The sequence below is a fragment of the Patiria miniata genome, unplaced genomic scaffold (assembly GCF_015706575.1).
Source record: "Patiria miniata isolate m_02_andy unplaced genomic scaffold, ASM1570657v1 HiC_scaffold_9, whole genome shotgun sequence".
Taxonomy (NCBI): Eukaryota; Metazoa; Echinodermata; class Asteroidea; order Valvatida; family Asterinidae; genus Patiria; species Patiria miniata.
The window spans coordinates 12,843,065-12,854,563 of record NW_024037076.1 but is presented as its reverse complement, the minus strand read 5'-3'; the positions used below and the strand labels follow the sequence as shown (position 1 = coordinate 12,854,563).

At 40.5% G+C, this 11,499-nt stretch overlaps 1 protein-coding gene across 2 annotated transcripts in view; it reads right to left on the bottom strand.

The window, feature by feature from the left end:
- Window positions 1-362: 362 nt before the first annotated feature.
- LOC119720154 (target of rapamycin complex 2 subunit MAPKAP1-like) overlaps window positions 363-11,499 on the bottom strand; it is a 60,446-nt gene continuing 49,309 nt past the window's right edge. For both annotated transcript variants that reach the window (XM_038189713.1, XM_038189711.1), the window contains exons 8-11: window positions 11,335-11,442; window positions 6,430-6,567; window positions 5,868-6,011; window positions 363-1,990 (exon numbers count right to left, since the gene is read on the bottom strand). In XM_038189713.1, the coding sequence (XP_038045641.1) occupies window positions 1,791-1,990; window positions 5,868-6,011; window positions 6,430-6,567; window positions 11,335-11,442 (590 nt within the window). In that variant the 3' untranslated portion in view covers window positions 363-1,790. The remainder of the gene's footprint in view (window positions 1,991-5,867; window positions 6,012-6,429; window positions 6,568-11,334; window positions 11,443-11,499) is intronic.

Below are 11,499 nucleotides of genomic sequence, written 5' to 3'. Positions count from 1 at the left end.
CATTTTCAAAAAACTTAACAATACAACACAGCGAAGGCTTACAAAAAAAAAAATGTAAACACAAGACATTACATCCCAAAGTTCTTCATCACATAGTTGTACATAAAGAAAACATGGACGCATTGTAAAAAGAAGTTTGTCTTCTGCCATTCCATACAACTTCCCCATACACAAAATGGATTCGAAAAAAGATCTCAACTGAAAACACTCAGTTCCTGATAAAAGTGTTTAAGGAGAAATAAAGGGGTTGTGTTTGCAAACCTGATTTTTACAACTTTTCCAAATGATTGGTGTAAAACATAGATTTTGCAATCAAATTCTTCAATTTTAAATTGGCCTGCGAAACATTTTTTGCAATGAAAAAAAAAAAAAAGAGGAAGAAATATTTGGGTAATTTGGGGACATTTCAGATACAGGGACTACATTGAAGTATACATTATGAACTTTCACCTGCAGGAAAAAAAATGATGCATTTCGGTAACAGAGCATACTGACCGGAACGTCGAGTTTATACCTCTGGTTCTTTTCAGAACCATTCTCTTAGTTGAGAAATTATTCGCACATGGTGTTTCCGCAAACCTTTCATTATTTAGCATCTTCACCATGCAAAGCCTCAAATCTTACTTAACACAAATATTTCACAACTCATTCATACAAATTCACTCTGTTGAGCAATGGTCAGTTTTCACCAAATAATTTTCGCAACAGAATTGCAATCCATAATTCAATACAGTGAGACCATATAAAAAATAAAACCTGAAAAAAGTGGTTTAAAGAATTAAGTTACATGTTATAACAAGTTACTGACACAATGTAAACTGTATCAGTATGTAGTCAGTACAAGGAAAACATACAAATCTTTGCTAACATATGTAGGAAGTGACTTTTTTTTTTTTTTTATAGAATACAAATAATAGTTTTTACTTCAACCTCCAGGTAATTGATTTTGAAATGTTGTGAATAATTTTGGTACCAAATCATCTTGGGGACATTACCTGCTCTCTTTTATAAATCGTGTGGATGCAATTTCTGTTTTAAAGAACGTCACAAAAAGGTTTGGGGGTCAAATGACTTTTGGGTAAAAAAACTTAGATAAAACTTGGTCCACAATTTCCCCAAAGCCAGTAGCCTGAAATGCCAAGTCACTGTTGTATCTATGCTTTCAAGTTTTAAGAAAACACTCTCACTCTCCACATAGCACTACAACAGTACATGCACTTACATGTACTTGGTACAAATAAAAAACACCGTCAATTAACTGCCACACGAACCTGACAATCACACTCCCTAATGCAATATGAAGTTCAACGCTCCTCTCTTTAACTCTCCATATTGAAAAACAAAATATTTTGATGACTTTCTTTGCCTAATGCCATCATGTGTTCATCCTTTAAATTCAAGGCAGTTTCTAGCCCTTGCATACAAATAATATGACCACCTCCCCTTCACCCCTCCTCAGCAGCATGTCGCACAGAAGTACAAAATTTGTATATTGGCGTAAACCTGCGCAGAATCATGTAAATTTATGCAAATTAATGGACGGCTTACAGAGAGATGTTGTGGGCAATCTACATAACATCATAGCCGACAATGTGTTGATTGCAGAATCAGAAAGCAAATCCATATCTCAACAGTATTTTGGAAAAATTTGAGATATTTTGGAAAAATGCTACCTCATGATATGTGCGCAAGCAGTGTGTACCAATACATTGCGATTTTTTTTTTACCCGGACGAAATCCGGTAACAATGCACAATGGAGAACGGCCCCTTAACCGACACTTGCACAGCTTCACTTGTCATGGTGTCTCTTAGTGCTGTGCCGTCGGTCCTTCCATATCGTGTAGTCGTTGCGTACGGCGCTGGCTCGCAGCTCCAGGATCTGGTTGATCTTGGTGACGATGTGCTTGGCCGTCGGGTGGTCTGTCTCAAAGTCCCGATGCTTGAAATCGTGGCTGACGCTCTTGTAGGTCAGGCGGAAAACAGTCTTGCCTATGATGAGAAACATGTAAAGACAATGTTACCCCTAAGGGTTGGTCCATACTCGGTGCAAACAGCAACATGAGCATGAATTTGTGACATCATGTCACATTTTTCTCGCTCAGAATTTGCAAAGAGTTAAGCATATTAACTCTGGCAAATTTTGCTTCAATGGCTTCACATTTCTACTGGCATGAAGTTTACAGCAGCGTTAATTCATTTGGATCTTTGCAAAGATTATTTCTGGATCTTAAAAAAACCCACTATTGTGCCCAAACCCCAGAGCACTTTCATACCTTTCAAGGCACATTAGGCACCAAATGTAAATGTAGCTTGGCTGTACCTTCAAGTAAACATGAACAATTCTCCAAAGTCTCCCGGGTAGATTATGGGGGACCTTTGAGGATTTATCTGTTTAACCCTCCTGCTATTTAAGCTGTCACAGACGGTCAACATCCACTTCCACTTCCCCTGCTATACTATTAACAAAAGCTAGTCACCAGCAGTCCGATCGTAATGTCAAGCAAGCACTGTGACTAGTCAAACTCAGTCAACAGACAAAGCAGGCAAGTCGTGGTCACAGCTGTTTTATCACTCACTGGGAGTCAAAGCATAGCTGTATCAAGTTACTTAAACAGTCCCAGCCAGTCAATCCTGCTTTATGTGGGCTGGGAATTCTTGGCACAACTTGGCACAGAATGTATGTTTGCATAGGTGGGTTAATGTACATAATGAAAATACATGTATAGATGCTACAAAAATAATTCAAATGGCTTTTTGACTGTCTACACCTGTTTTTTGGGGCAACTTTGTATTGTAAGATCATCTTCCTATGACTAACATCTTTTGCCTTCACCAATTCATAGTAAATTAAGAATTTTTTAAAAATAAACCCAAATGTGCAAATGAAGGATTTGAGAATGTTTTCCTAAATGAAAGATGATCTCTATTTTGACAAGTTAAAAAAAGCAATGTTTTGTGCATTTTTAGGTCGACCAAGACTCGTCTTTTTTTTTTCCTTATCCTCCCTCCAACCCCTCCCTTTTTTTTGGGGGGGGGGATGGAAATCATAACATTGCGTGCCGGCAACTGCTTAATTCCTCCGGCCAAATATTTGCTTTGCACTTCAGGTGTATCGCCGGAGAAAAATGGCAGGCCCAGGAACGCGATACGGCCCGGAGACAAGCGGCGTGTTTGCCTGAGGAGTGGTCGCCTCCTGAGGCCGGGAGGGAGGCAAGAGACAGAGCGCAAGAGAGAGAGAGAGAAAGACAGCGCCACAGAGGAAATGAAGAAGAGTGAGGGTTAATATTGCACGGAGCGATTGATGAGTTGTGAGCTGTGAGGGGGTGGGCGAGAAGGGGCCAGAAATGGCATCAGACCATACCTGAATGATGTCTCTCTTATTTGAAGCTTGTGAGTTAAATCAACTGAGACCAGATCTTTCATACTTTTGATTTCCTAATAAATCGACGTAAATCCAAAAGTAGGTCTCCAAAATCGCTCTTGCCATCAACGTTTGAAAAAGCAAAACCGTGATCGGTAATTTATTTGAAAATCTGCATACATCCAAGAAAGTACAACGGCCGGAAGCTCAATCTTGTTTTTGGTGGCAAAATTACACAAACATACAGAAAGAGAAGAAATTACACTGATGACAGATAGAGTTTACTCTAGGATACTGATTATTTGCGAGGCTGATTAAGAAAAGGAAAGATGATTTTTTTTCTTTCTTCCTTCGGTTTGGAAATTGTGACCCAAGCTCCAAAGACAACAACAGGACAGGAAGTAAGCCAGGAGGAGCCTGTACTCTTTCCCCTCTGTGTGTGTGTGTGCGGCGGGAAGCGAGCTTTGTTTACACCTGTCACGGCGCTGGATTTACTCATTCCGCTCCCCTGTAAATCATTACAGAAAAGTGATCAAGACTGCGCAAGCCACGCTTTGATTAGTTCGGCAGCTCGCTAGAACGTGTAAGCAAACCTGGGGGGGGGGGACACACACAGCAACTAGTGGCCAATGCTGCAAGCGCAGATAAATTGATCTGCGGAATCCATGCAATGCAATCGAAAGAGAAAGCTGAGCTAAACAATCCTCAAACATTTTTACAATTTTTTTTTCTTTTCTCGATTTCGATATTCTTCTCGATTCTGATATATATTTTTTTCATTATGTCTCGGAGCACTGAACAAGTTTTAAGTGGTGACTCGAATTTGGATTATCTGTAACTCATTGAGACAAAATCTGGATCAAACCTATTTGATGTTCAGGTTACTTTCCAAATGATGGACACTTTCATTCTTGACCAGTTTGCATAGGAGGCAAGCGACACTAAATCTGCTGCCAACCGCAAACACTTTCCGTGACTGACTGACGTACGTGTGACAATTATTGACCAGTATTAAAGGAAAAAATCGGAATCCCTTCAAATTGGCGGTGGTCATGCTTGACACAATATTTGCACTTGTCAGGATATCTCATATGAAAGCCGGCTTGATTTGTTTTGATATATCTGAAATTTGTTTCTGGAACGGGAGCAATACGCGGGAATAGACACACAGACAGAAAAAAAAAACAGTCTTTGAAGATGGGCTGCCCTTTTGTGGTGGACATCATCGTAACTTGAGATTACGACAATGTTGACTTTGACTAGGGCATTACTGGTGGTTCCACCTCCGTAAACGGCATCCTCTCGGCTTTTGTTGCGGCACTGTAATTTTGAAAATTGAGGTCTTGATTTTTTTCTTTTGAGGGAGGGGGGGGGGGAGGGAACCAGTAAGGAATGCGACACTAGTGTTGATTTTCAAAGTATCCGGTTTCATACAGGAAAAGTTGCGTGCGCCCTCCCTCCCCGGTCACTAGGAAAATTTGCCATTGATTGGTTTTCGCACACTCCAAAAATTGTTTAGATAAAGACCTCGGTACCTTGTTCTTCTGGTTACCGTACGAATTGGCCGCACAATCGATATTGCTTTTGGTTGCTTGTCAGTGCACCAGCCCTCCAACCAAAATATTTACTTAGTGCAGCATTTTGGCTGGGTAGCATTAAGAAATAGGCAGTACTTACAAAAATTACAAATTTTGGTCGCAATTTTTTTATGCATCAACAGGCAAAGCAAACATACTCTTCTGTATAAAGCAGCAGGAACCAAGGCCACGTATTGATCGTGCAAAGATTACTGTACATTTTTGTTCATTGTAACATTTTTTCCCCCTCAATAACAATGAAGTGTTTAGCAAGGCTTTTTCTCATCGGTATTTTTTACATCGCTTCACTATAAACTCTGGTACGGTTCTTTGCGGTGAAACAAAAAGCAGAAGCAGAAATGACACATTTTAAATTGAAAATAAGTAACATACATGTATTTTCATTATCTAAACAAAAAATATTATTTTCAAAATGCATCTTAACATTTTTTGTTATCCATGTGGTTATGTATATTAAATTAGGGATGAGATTGTTAATTTATAAAATAAGTATGAAAATTGGTTGAAAGATCTGAAAGATGAATTTTTGTTCTATGCTGATGATGTGTTTTTCTCAGATTCAAAAAGTCTGATTTCAGACTACAGTCTGTATAATCACACGTCTCGGAAATGCTTCAGGCACATTTCTCCTAAAATACAAGCGTTCAAATTTTATCATACATTCTTCTATTAGATTCGGATAATTCCAATAATGCTGCATGTAGCTGTATTGCGCAGGCAGGCGAGCGTCTGATGTGACATTCATGTAATTTCCAGATCCACCGGAGGATGAAATTCAGAGGTTTACAGAGTGACAAGTTTATCTTTACACGAGGAGCGTTCACGAGTCTCTGGGTATGATTGACAAGTATAACCGGCGACCGGTAGGAAACCGGTCGCCAGTCGTCTTACTTCCACACCGACTCACCTGAGGGCTTCTCGTCCGTGATGGCGCAGGCCGCCAGTCGGTCGGTATCTATGGAAACCGCCTTCTGCTTGCTACTCCAGAATTTGGCGGCGGTGGTCTTGGGCTGGGAGACGGGGTCTATCTCGATCTTGTCCCCGGACACTCCTGTGGGGTAAGTCATATGGAGATGGCAAGTGTTGGTGGGTAGGCTTGTTAGCAAGGCACCAGACTGGGATTTTGAACCAATGGATTTCAGAACCAATGGATTTCAGATACAGGTCCAGTTTGGTCATTCTCTTGATAACTGTTAAAGGCATGTTGTATATATTCATTTGATACAGCATGAAACTCAACAGGGTTTAAAGGATGGTTGGAGTATCTTCAGGTGATGGTAATTTCATACAAAAATCTCCAACCAGAACTTAAGATTGGACTTTTTATCTTAGTTTTTCCTTCCAGAGTATCTTCTGAAACACCAAAAGATGCTGCTTTTCCCTTCTCAAATCTCCTTGGCTTTGTTTTTTTTTGGGTTTTTTAAGTGCCACAGCTTTTTTTGTTTGGGTGATATGTTAAAAAAACTTACCAAGTTGGATCTCGGTGGTTGGTCTCAATCTGTGCAGCATGTTGATTCTGTAGGATTTGTACTGTGTGCTGAGTACCAGCGGTGGTTCCACTGTGGATACATGCCTTACCCTCTCCTGTTTGCCATAGTCCCTTTTGCCTGTGGACAAGAGGACAAAACAATTAAAACCAAAATTGACTCTTTGAAATTTTTGGCCCAATATATTTACTACGACCATGCAACAATACAGCTGGATGGACAGCGTGTCTCAAAAGAAATGTAGCAATCAAACAACACTTTTTTTTCTGAGGAAACTAAATGTTTTTTGAGGTGGTAAAAATTAACCATGAGATGATAGAGTGTTTCTTTACCCTTGACAGGATTTTTGTTCTGTGTGATTTGGACCTTTTGTTTAAAAGTTAAGGCAAAGCTTGTTAAGACCATCAAAATCTGTTTGGGCTACTTTTCAGATTATCTGGTATCTAATGAAAGGCATTCGTACACACCTTGGCATGTGAATGCCTTTCTGTATATACCAGATAATCTGTAATATGGCCCAACTTGGAATTAAAGTTTTTTCATTTCATTAGCTGTATCTCTGGACTGGGGTGTCCAAATGAGATGGGATAAAGACCATTGTGTAGAGTAATTACTAGACCTTCAGACTCTATAGATAAGTTTTGCAAAACATGAGTGCTAGTAGTTTTAATTTTTATAGATTGACTGCTACATTTTGTATTGACCCATGCTGCAATGTTCCCCAATTTGCAAGAATAAATGTAAGAATGGACGTGTAATGCACGAGGAAGGACAGTGAACTGGATAAAAAAAATTCTGATTATCTTTAATATAATGAAATATTCTTTCGATTATTTTTCTCTTGGGATACTTAAATGTTCATGGGATACAATTAATACAGAGATAAGGGGGATTAGGCACTTATCTTCCCTCGTTTTTGAGGCTCAAACTTTCTGTTTGAAAAATCACTGAGAAAACTGAAAAATGTTGTGGAAGTCTCTCCATGCGTACTACTGAAGTGTTTTATTTCTGGACACTGTATTTCAAATGTTGCTGTGCTGAGCCTGTGCATCAAACCTGATCAAGGCAAAAGCAATTCTTCCACAAAGCCAGCCTAAAATATTCTAAAGTTCCCACTCACCAAAGGAAAACAATGATACTGACTCATATGTTATGAATTTCATAGCCACCAGTTTGGGACTTATTTTTGGCTTGTGTCTTTGATATTATATTGCCAAACGAAGCAGTTGGATTAACAGAACATATGGTCAACTGAGGATACAACAAATACCTAGATTAATCTAATCCACGATTAATTTAAATTTGACGATTCCTATTTTTAATTGCCAATAACACGTGATGCAGGAAAATGCAGGTAGAAAAAGGTGCTGGTACACAACGTAGTTGACAAGACCGAGTCCGACTGTAGGCATCTGACAAAAATACTGACTAATCATTCCACTGCTGGTCCTAGCAATTTGGATCCTAATCCAAGTGCATTCAGTGCTGGGACCAAAAAACCCGAGCGCGCGGGACGGCAATAAATCATCCTGCCTGGCCCCCCAAAATCTGGCCTCCCCGACCGACGACCGAATCTCATCCCTTAATGACCGTAATCCAAGCCCCGGTTCCCCAACGGTCCCCCGCGCCGCGGTAATTCGTCACGGAACCACGATGCGAAACATTCTTTATTCCCTGGCTGCTTGGCTGGCTATGTGCGGCGGGATAGGCTATCAGTTTTGCCCTCATTATTATAGACCCGTTGGGGAAACTTTTTTTATCGCGAGGGGGGAACAGGGTTCGTCCCTTGAGGAGCTGCCAACGACCAAAAAAATTGGGAGGTTAGAGCCACGGATCACGGTTCATGAGAAAGGTGAAGCTGCTGAAGAACAGAACACCAAAAGGAAGGGGGAAAAAAACAACCAAAGTCATCTGTGACTTCCAACCAGGATTTACAGTCCTCAATATTTGCACTGTGAGAAAACTGAAACGCAGGTCTTCAGACAAAAAGACTGTCCTTGATCTTGTATTCATTTAGGAAAGGCTTTAAAAAGGCCAACCAATTTGACACCCCAATTTGGTTACTACCAATGGGAAAGAAAAGTTTCCCACCATGCAATAACATGAATTTTTTTTTTATTTATTAAGGGAAGCCCTGGGAAGATAGTTTTATCAAATGGTAGGGGGGGGGGGGAGGGGAAGGATGGACTCTAATATTTTCATTGCCTTCTTGATCCGGTGACAAATAACAAAGCAAACACGCTGTTCCTGCCCGTGATTGAGCCGCCCTAACCAAATAACCGCCGAACGTTTGGGGTCAAGCAATTACAAACAACGAAAAAACAGGGGCTAACTTGACGCACTGCTCCACATATACGCCGTAATTATGACAAAGCGCAGATAATCCTTGATAATTTCCTGCCGCGCGATGACAACCGGGACGCCCGACCGACGACATCCCACCAAGAAATCAGTCTACAACCAGCATCCATCACCGAAGAAAGCAAGCAAAAGAGGGAGGGAGAAAACTCCCCGCCCAGCACGTCAATAAATCTGAGCTTCAAAACCTGCCGTCAAACCCATTGGTAATATACGGGCGGCCGGACAAACATGAAAATCTAAACTAAATGATGGATAAGACACAAGTACACCAACCCACAAAATGCCTTCACGCTAAATCATCACCTCTTTTTTTGCCTCCCCCACGACCCCGTTTTTTTCCTTGTGTGCAGTTGTCTTGAGCTGTACTCCCTTACTTTCTTCGTCTTAATCATTCTTGTGAAACCATCATTCTCTCTCCAGGATCGCTAAAGACCTTACAGCATTGCTAGGCTATATATCACCGGTGCTGTTCTTGCAACAGCGTACCAGACACTAGCTGTCTCACAGCCTACAGATGAGCCCTAAAGTGCGTGTTCAACTTGCACGGCTACACTAATTTATTAGCAACACCGTGCCAGGCCGGCAGTAATAAATGTCTGGTATAAACCAGACAGAATGGGGTTGAGTCAAATTATACAATGTATTTAGATTAGGACCTGCTAGCCATTCTTCTTCCTTTCAGAAGCATTGGGACATCGTTACTTTATTACCAAATTTAGAATCAACCTATGTGCATTTGTTAATTTTTTTGTTTCGTTAGGAAGTAAAATCATTGCTATATATTTTTAGAATGCATTGAGATCAGGGCCCAATATCAAGGCTCTGCTAACCACAGAATTCTGTGCTTACAATCACTATTTGTGCTAACCGCGCTAGCTGAAAAATTCTGTGCTAAACCTGTAAGCACAGAATCCTTAGTTTTGGGATGAACAAATGCGCAGAAGCCAAAATTCCTTTTTAAACTGTGAAATACGCTAAACCGTAAGCACAGACTTTTCTGCTTACAGTAAGCATGCAGGGATTTTTCACCAACGGTAAGCAGAGCCAAAGAAAGAAAAAAATAAAAACTGGCAGAATCACTTTACCAATTTCTTCACCTATTTAACCCACAAATAATTTAATAGCTTTCGGTGACATTTAAAAAGGTACTAATACAAATTGTTGAGCGTCTTACCATGAAAAAAGGGGTTGCCTTGAAACTGTGCAACTACAGGTTATAAAACAGTTGTCCAATACGGAGCATATAAAAAAAAGCCAGCAGAAATCCCCTACACAAACCCTTCAAGCTGCAGTCCATGCCCTCAGTCCATGTCCAGGATTTACTGGACATGAAGAGGGCTCAGACCCTCCTAGAAAATCCCCCTTGGTTGACATTATCCCATCACCCTAGAGGGCCCTCCACTACCACTTGGCATTTCAAAAAACCTTGACTGGTTGCCGGCTCGGAGGATGGGGCCCCTTAAGTGACTGACTGACAGTCCTGCTCCCGAGCTCTCCACACAAGCAGGAGCTTTACCAACACTTGAAGGGCTTTGCACAATGCATTGGGAGGGACAGCAATACATATTGCATGAGGTCATCAAGGCTCTACTATTGAGAGTAAACTTTAAAGTCTTTTACCAATGCAAACCGACACACTTTAAATTTCAAGAAAAACAACATAATTGACATCTAGTTCCTGGCTGTTTTTTTTTAAACTGTGTCTAAACCTACAAATGGAGAGACAGCTAGACATGAAACAAGTCTAGATCTCTCCTCTTGATTTAACTGTTCCACTTAAAGAAGTGGGAACAAGTTTACAACTTTGGAACAACAATTTGATTGGTGATAAATAATGTGGCAGGGCACTGTGGAACCCACAGCAGCCAAGTTTTAAGGGGAGGACAACATACAAGCATAGTTAGTCACAGCCAGTCAATCCTGCTTTATCTAGGCTAGGAGCTCTTAACTGTTGACAAAAACAGTCACTTGACTGATTTTGACTGAAAGGATAACTTGGAACAGAGTGTATGTTTGCCTTAAACCTGTTAGGTACCATGTCAGCTGGGGAATGTGTCCCACACTTACAAAGCAAGCGAGAAGATAAACCCCCAAAAATGGCAGTGCAGGAAATTAAATTGTGGTTGTTACTTTCAAAATGTGTAAACTAAATGAAGTCTAGAGCAAGTTTTTAAAAAAGGGGCACCATGTGTCACTTGCTTCTTCAGTGCAGTTTATATCATTATTTTGACATCACGTTACAGTCTTCTTATATACCTTTGAACTAAAATTTAGTCAGAAACTTTTATCTTTCAGTGTCAGTGCACATTTTGCTTCCATAGTTTTTGACAAGTCTTTCCCTACTTTGCAGTTAAACAGTTTGAGTATCTTTATTAAAAAAAAAAGGAAATATGTTGTCCAATACAAATATGCAAAAACGCTTGTATGCCATTCTTTTCAATGAAGTGAATTACTGCAAAAAGTTCATTATTTTCTGAACAATTTTCACCACTCGTTTGTCAGCGAGTGGGTCCCATCGGCACTTACTGTGTTCACGGACCATGACCAGGTCAAAGGAGCTCATGTCACTCAGCTTGGTGTCAAGGTCAAGGGCCACGCCCGGTTCATGCTCCCGCTCCAGGATGTAGTCTGGGCCTAGAAATTGCAGAAACAAAAACTAATTAAGGTCGGTAACATGAGGGGGCAATTTAT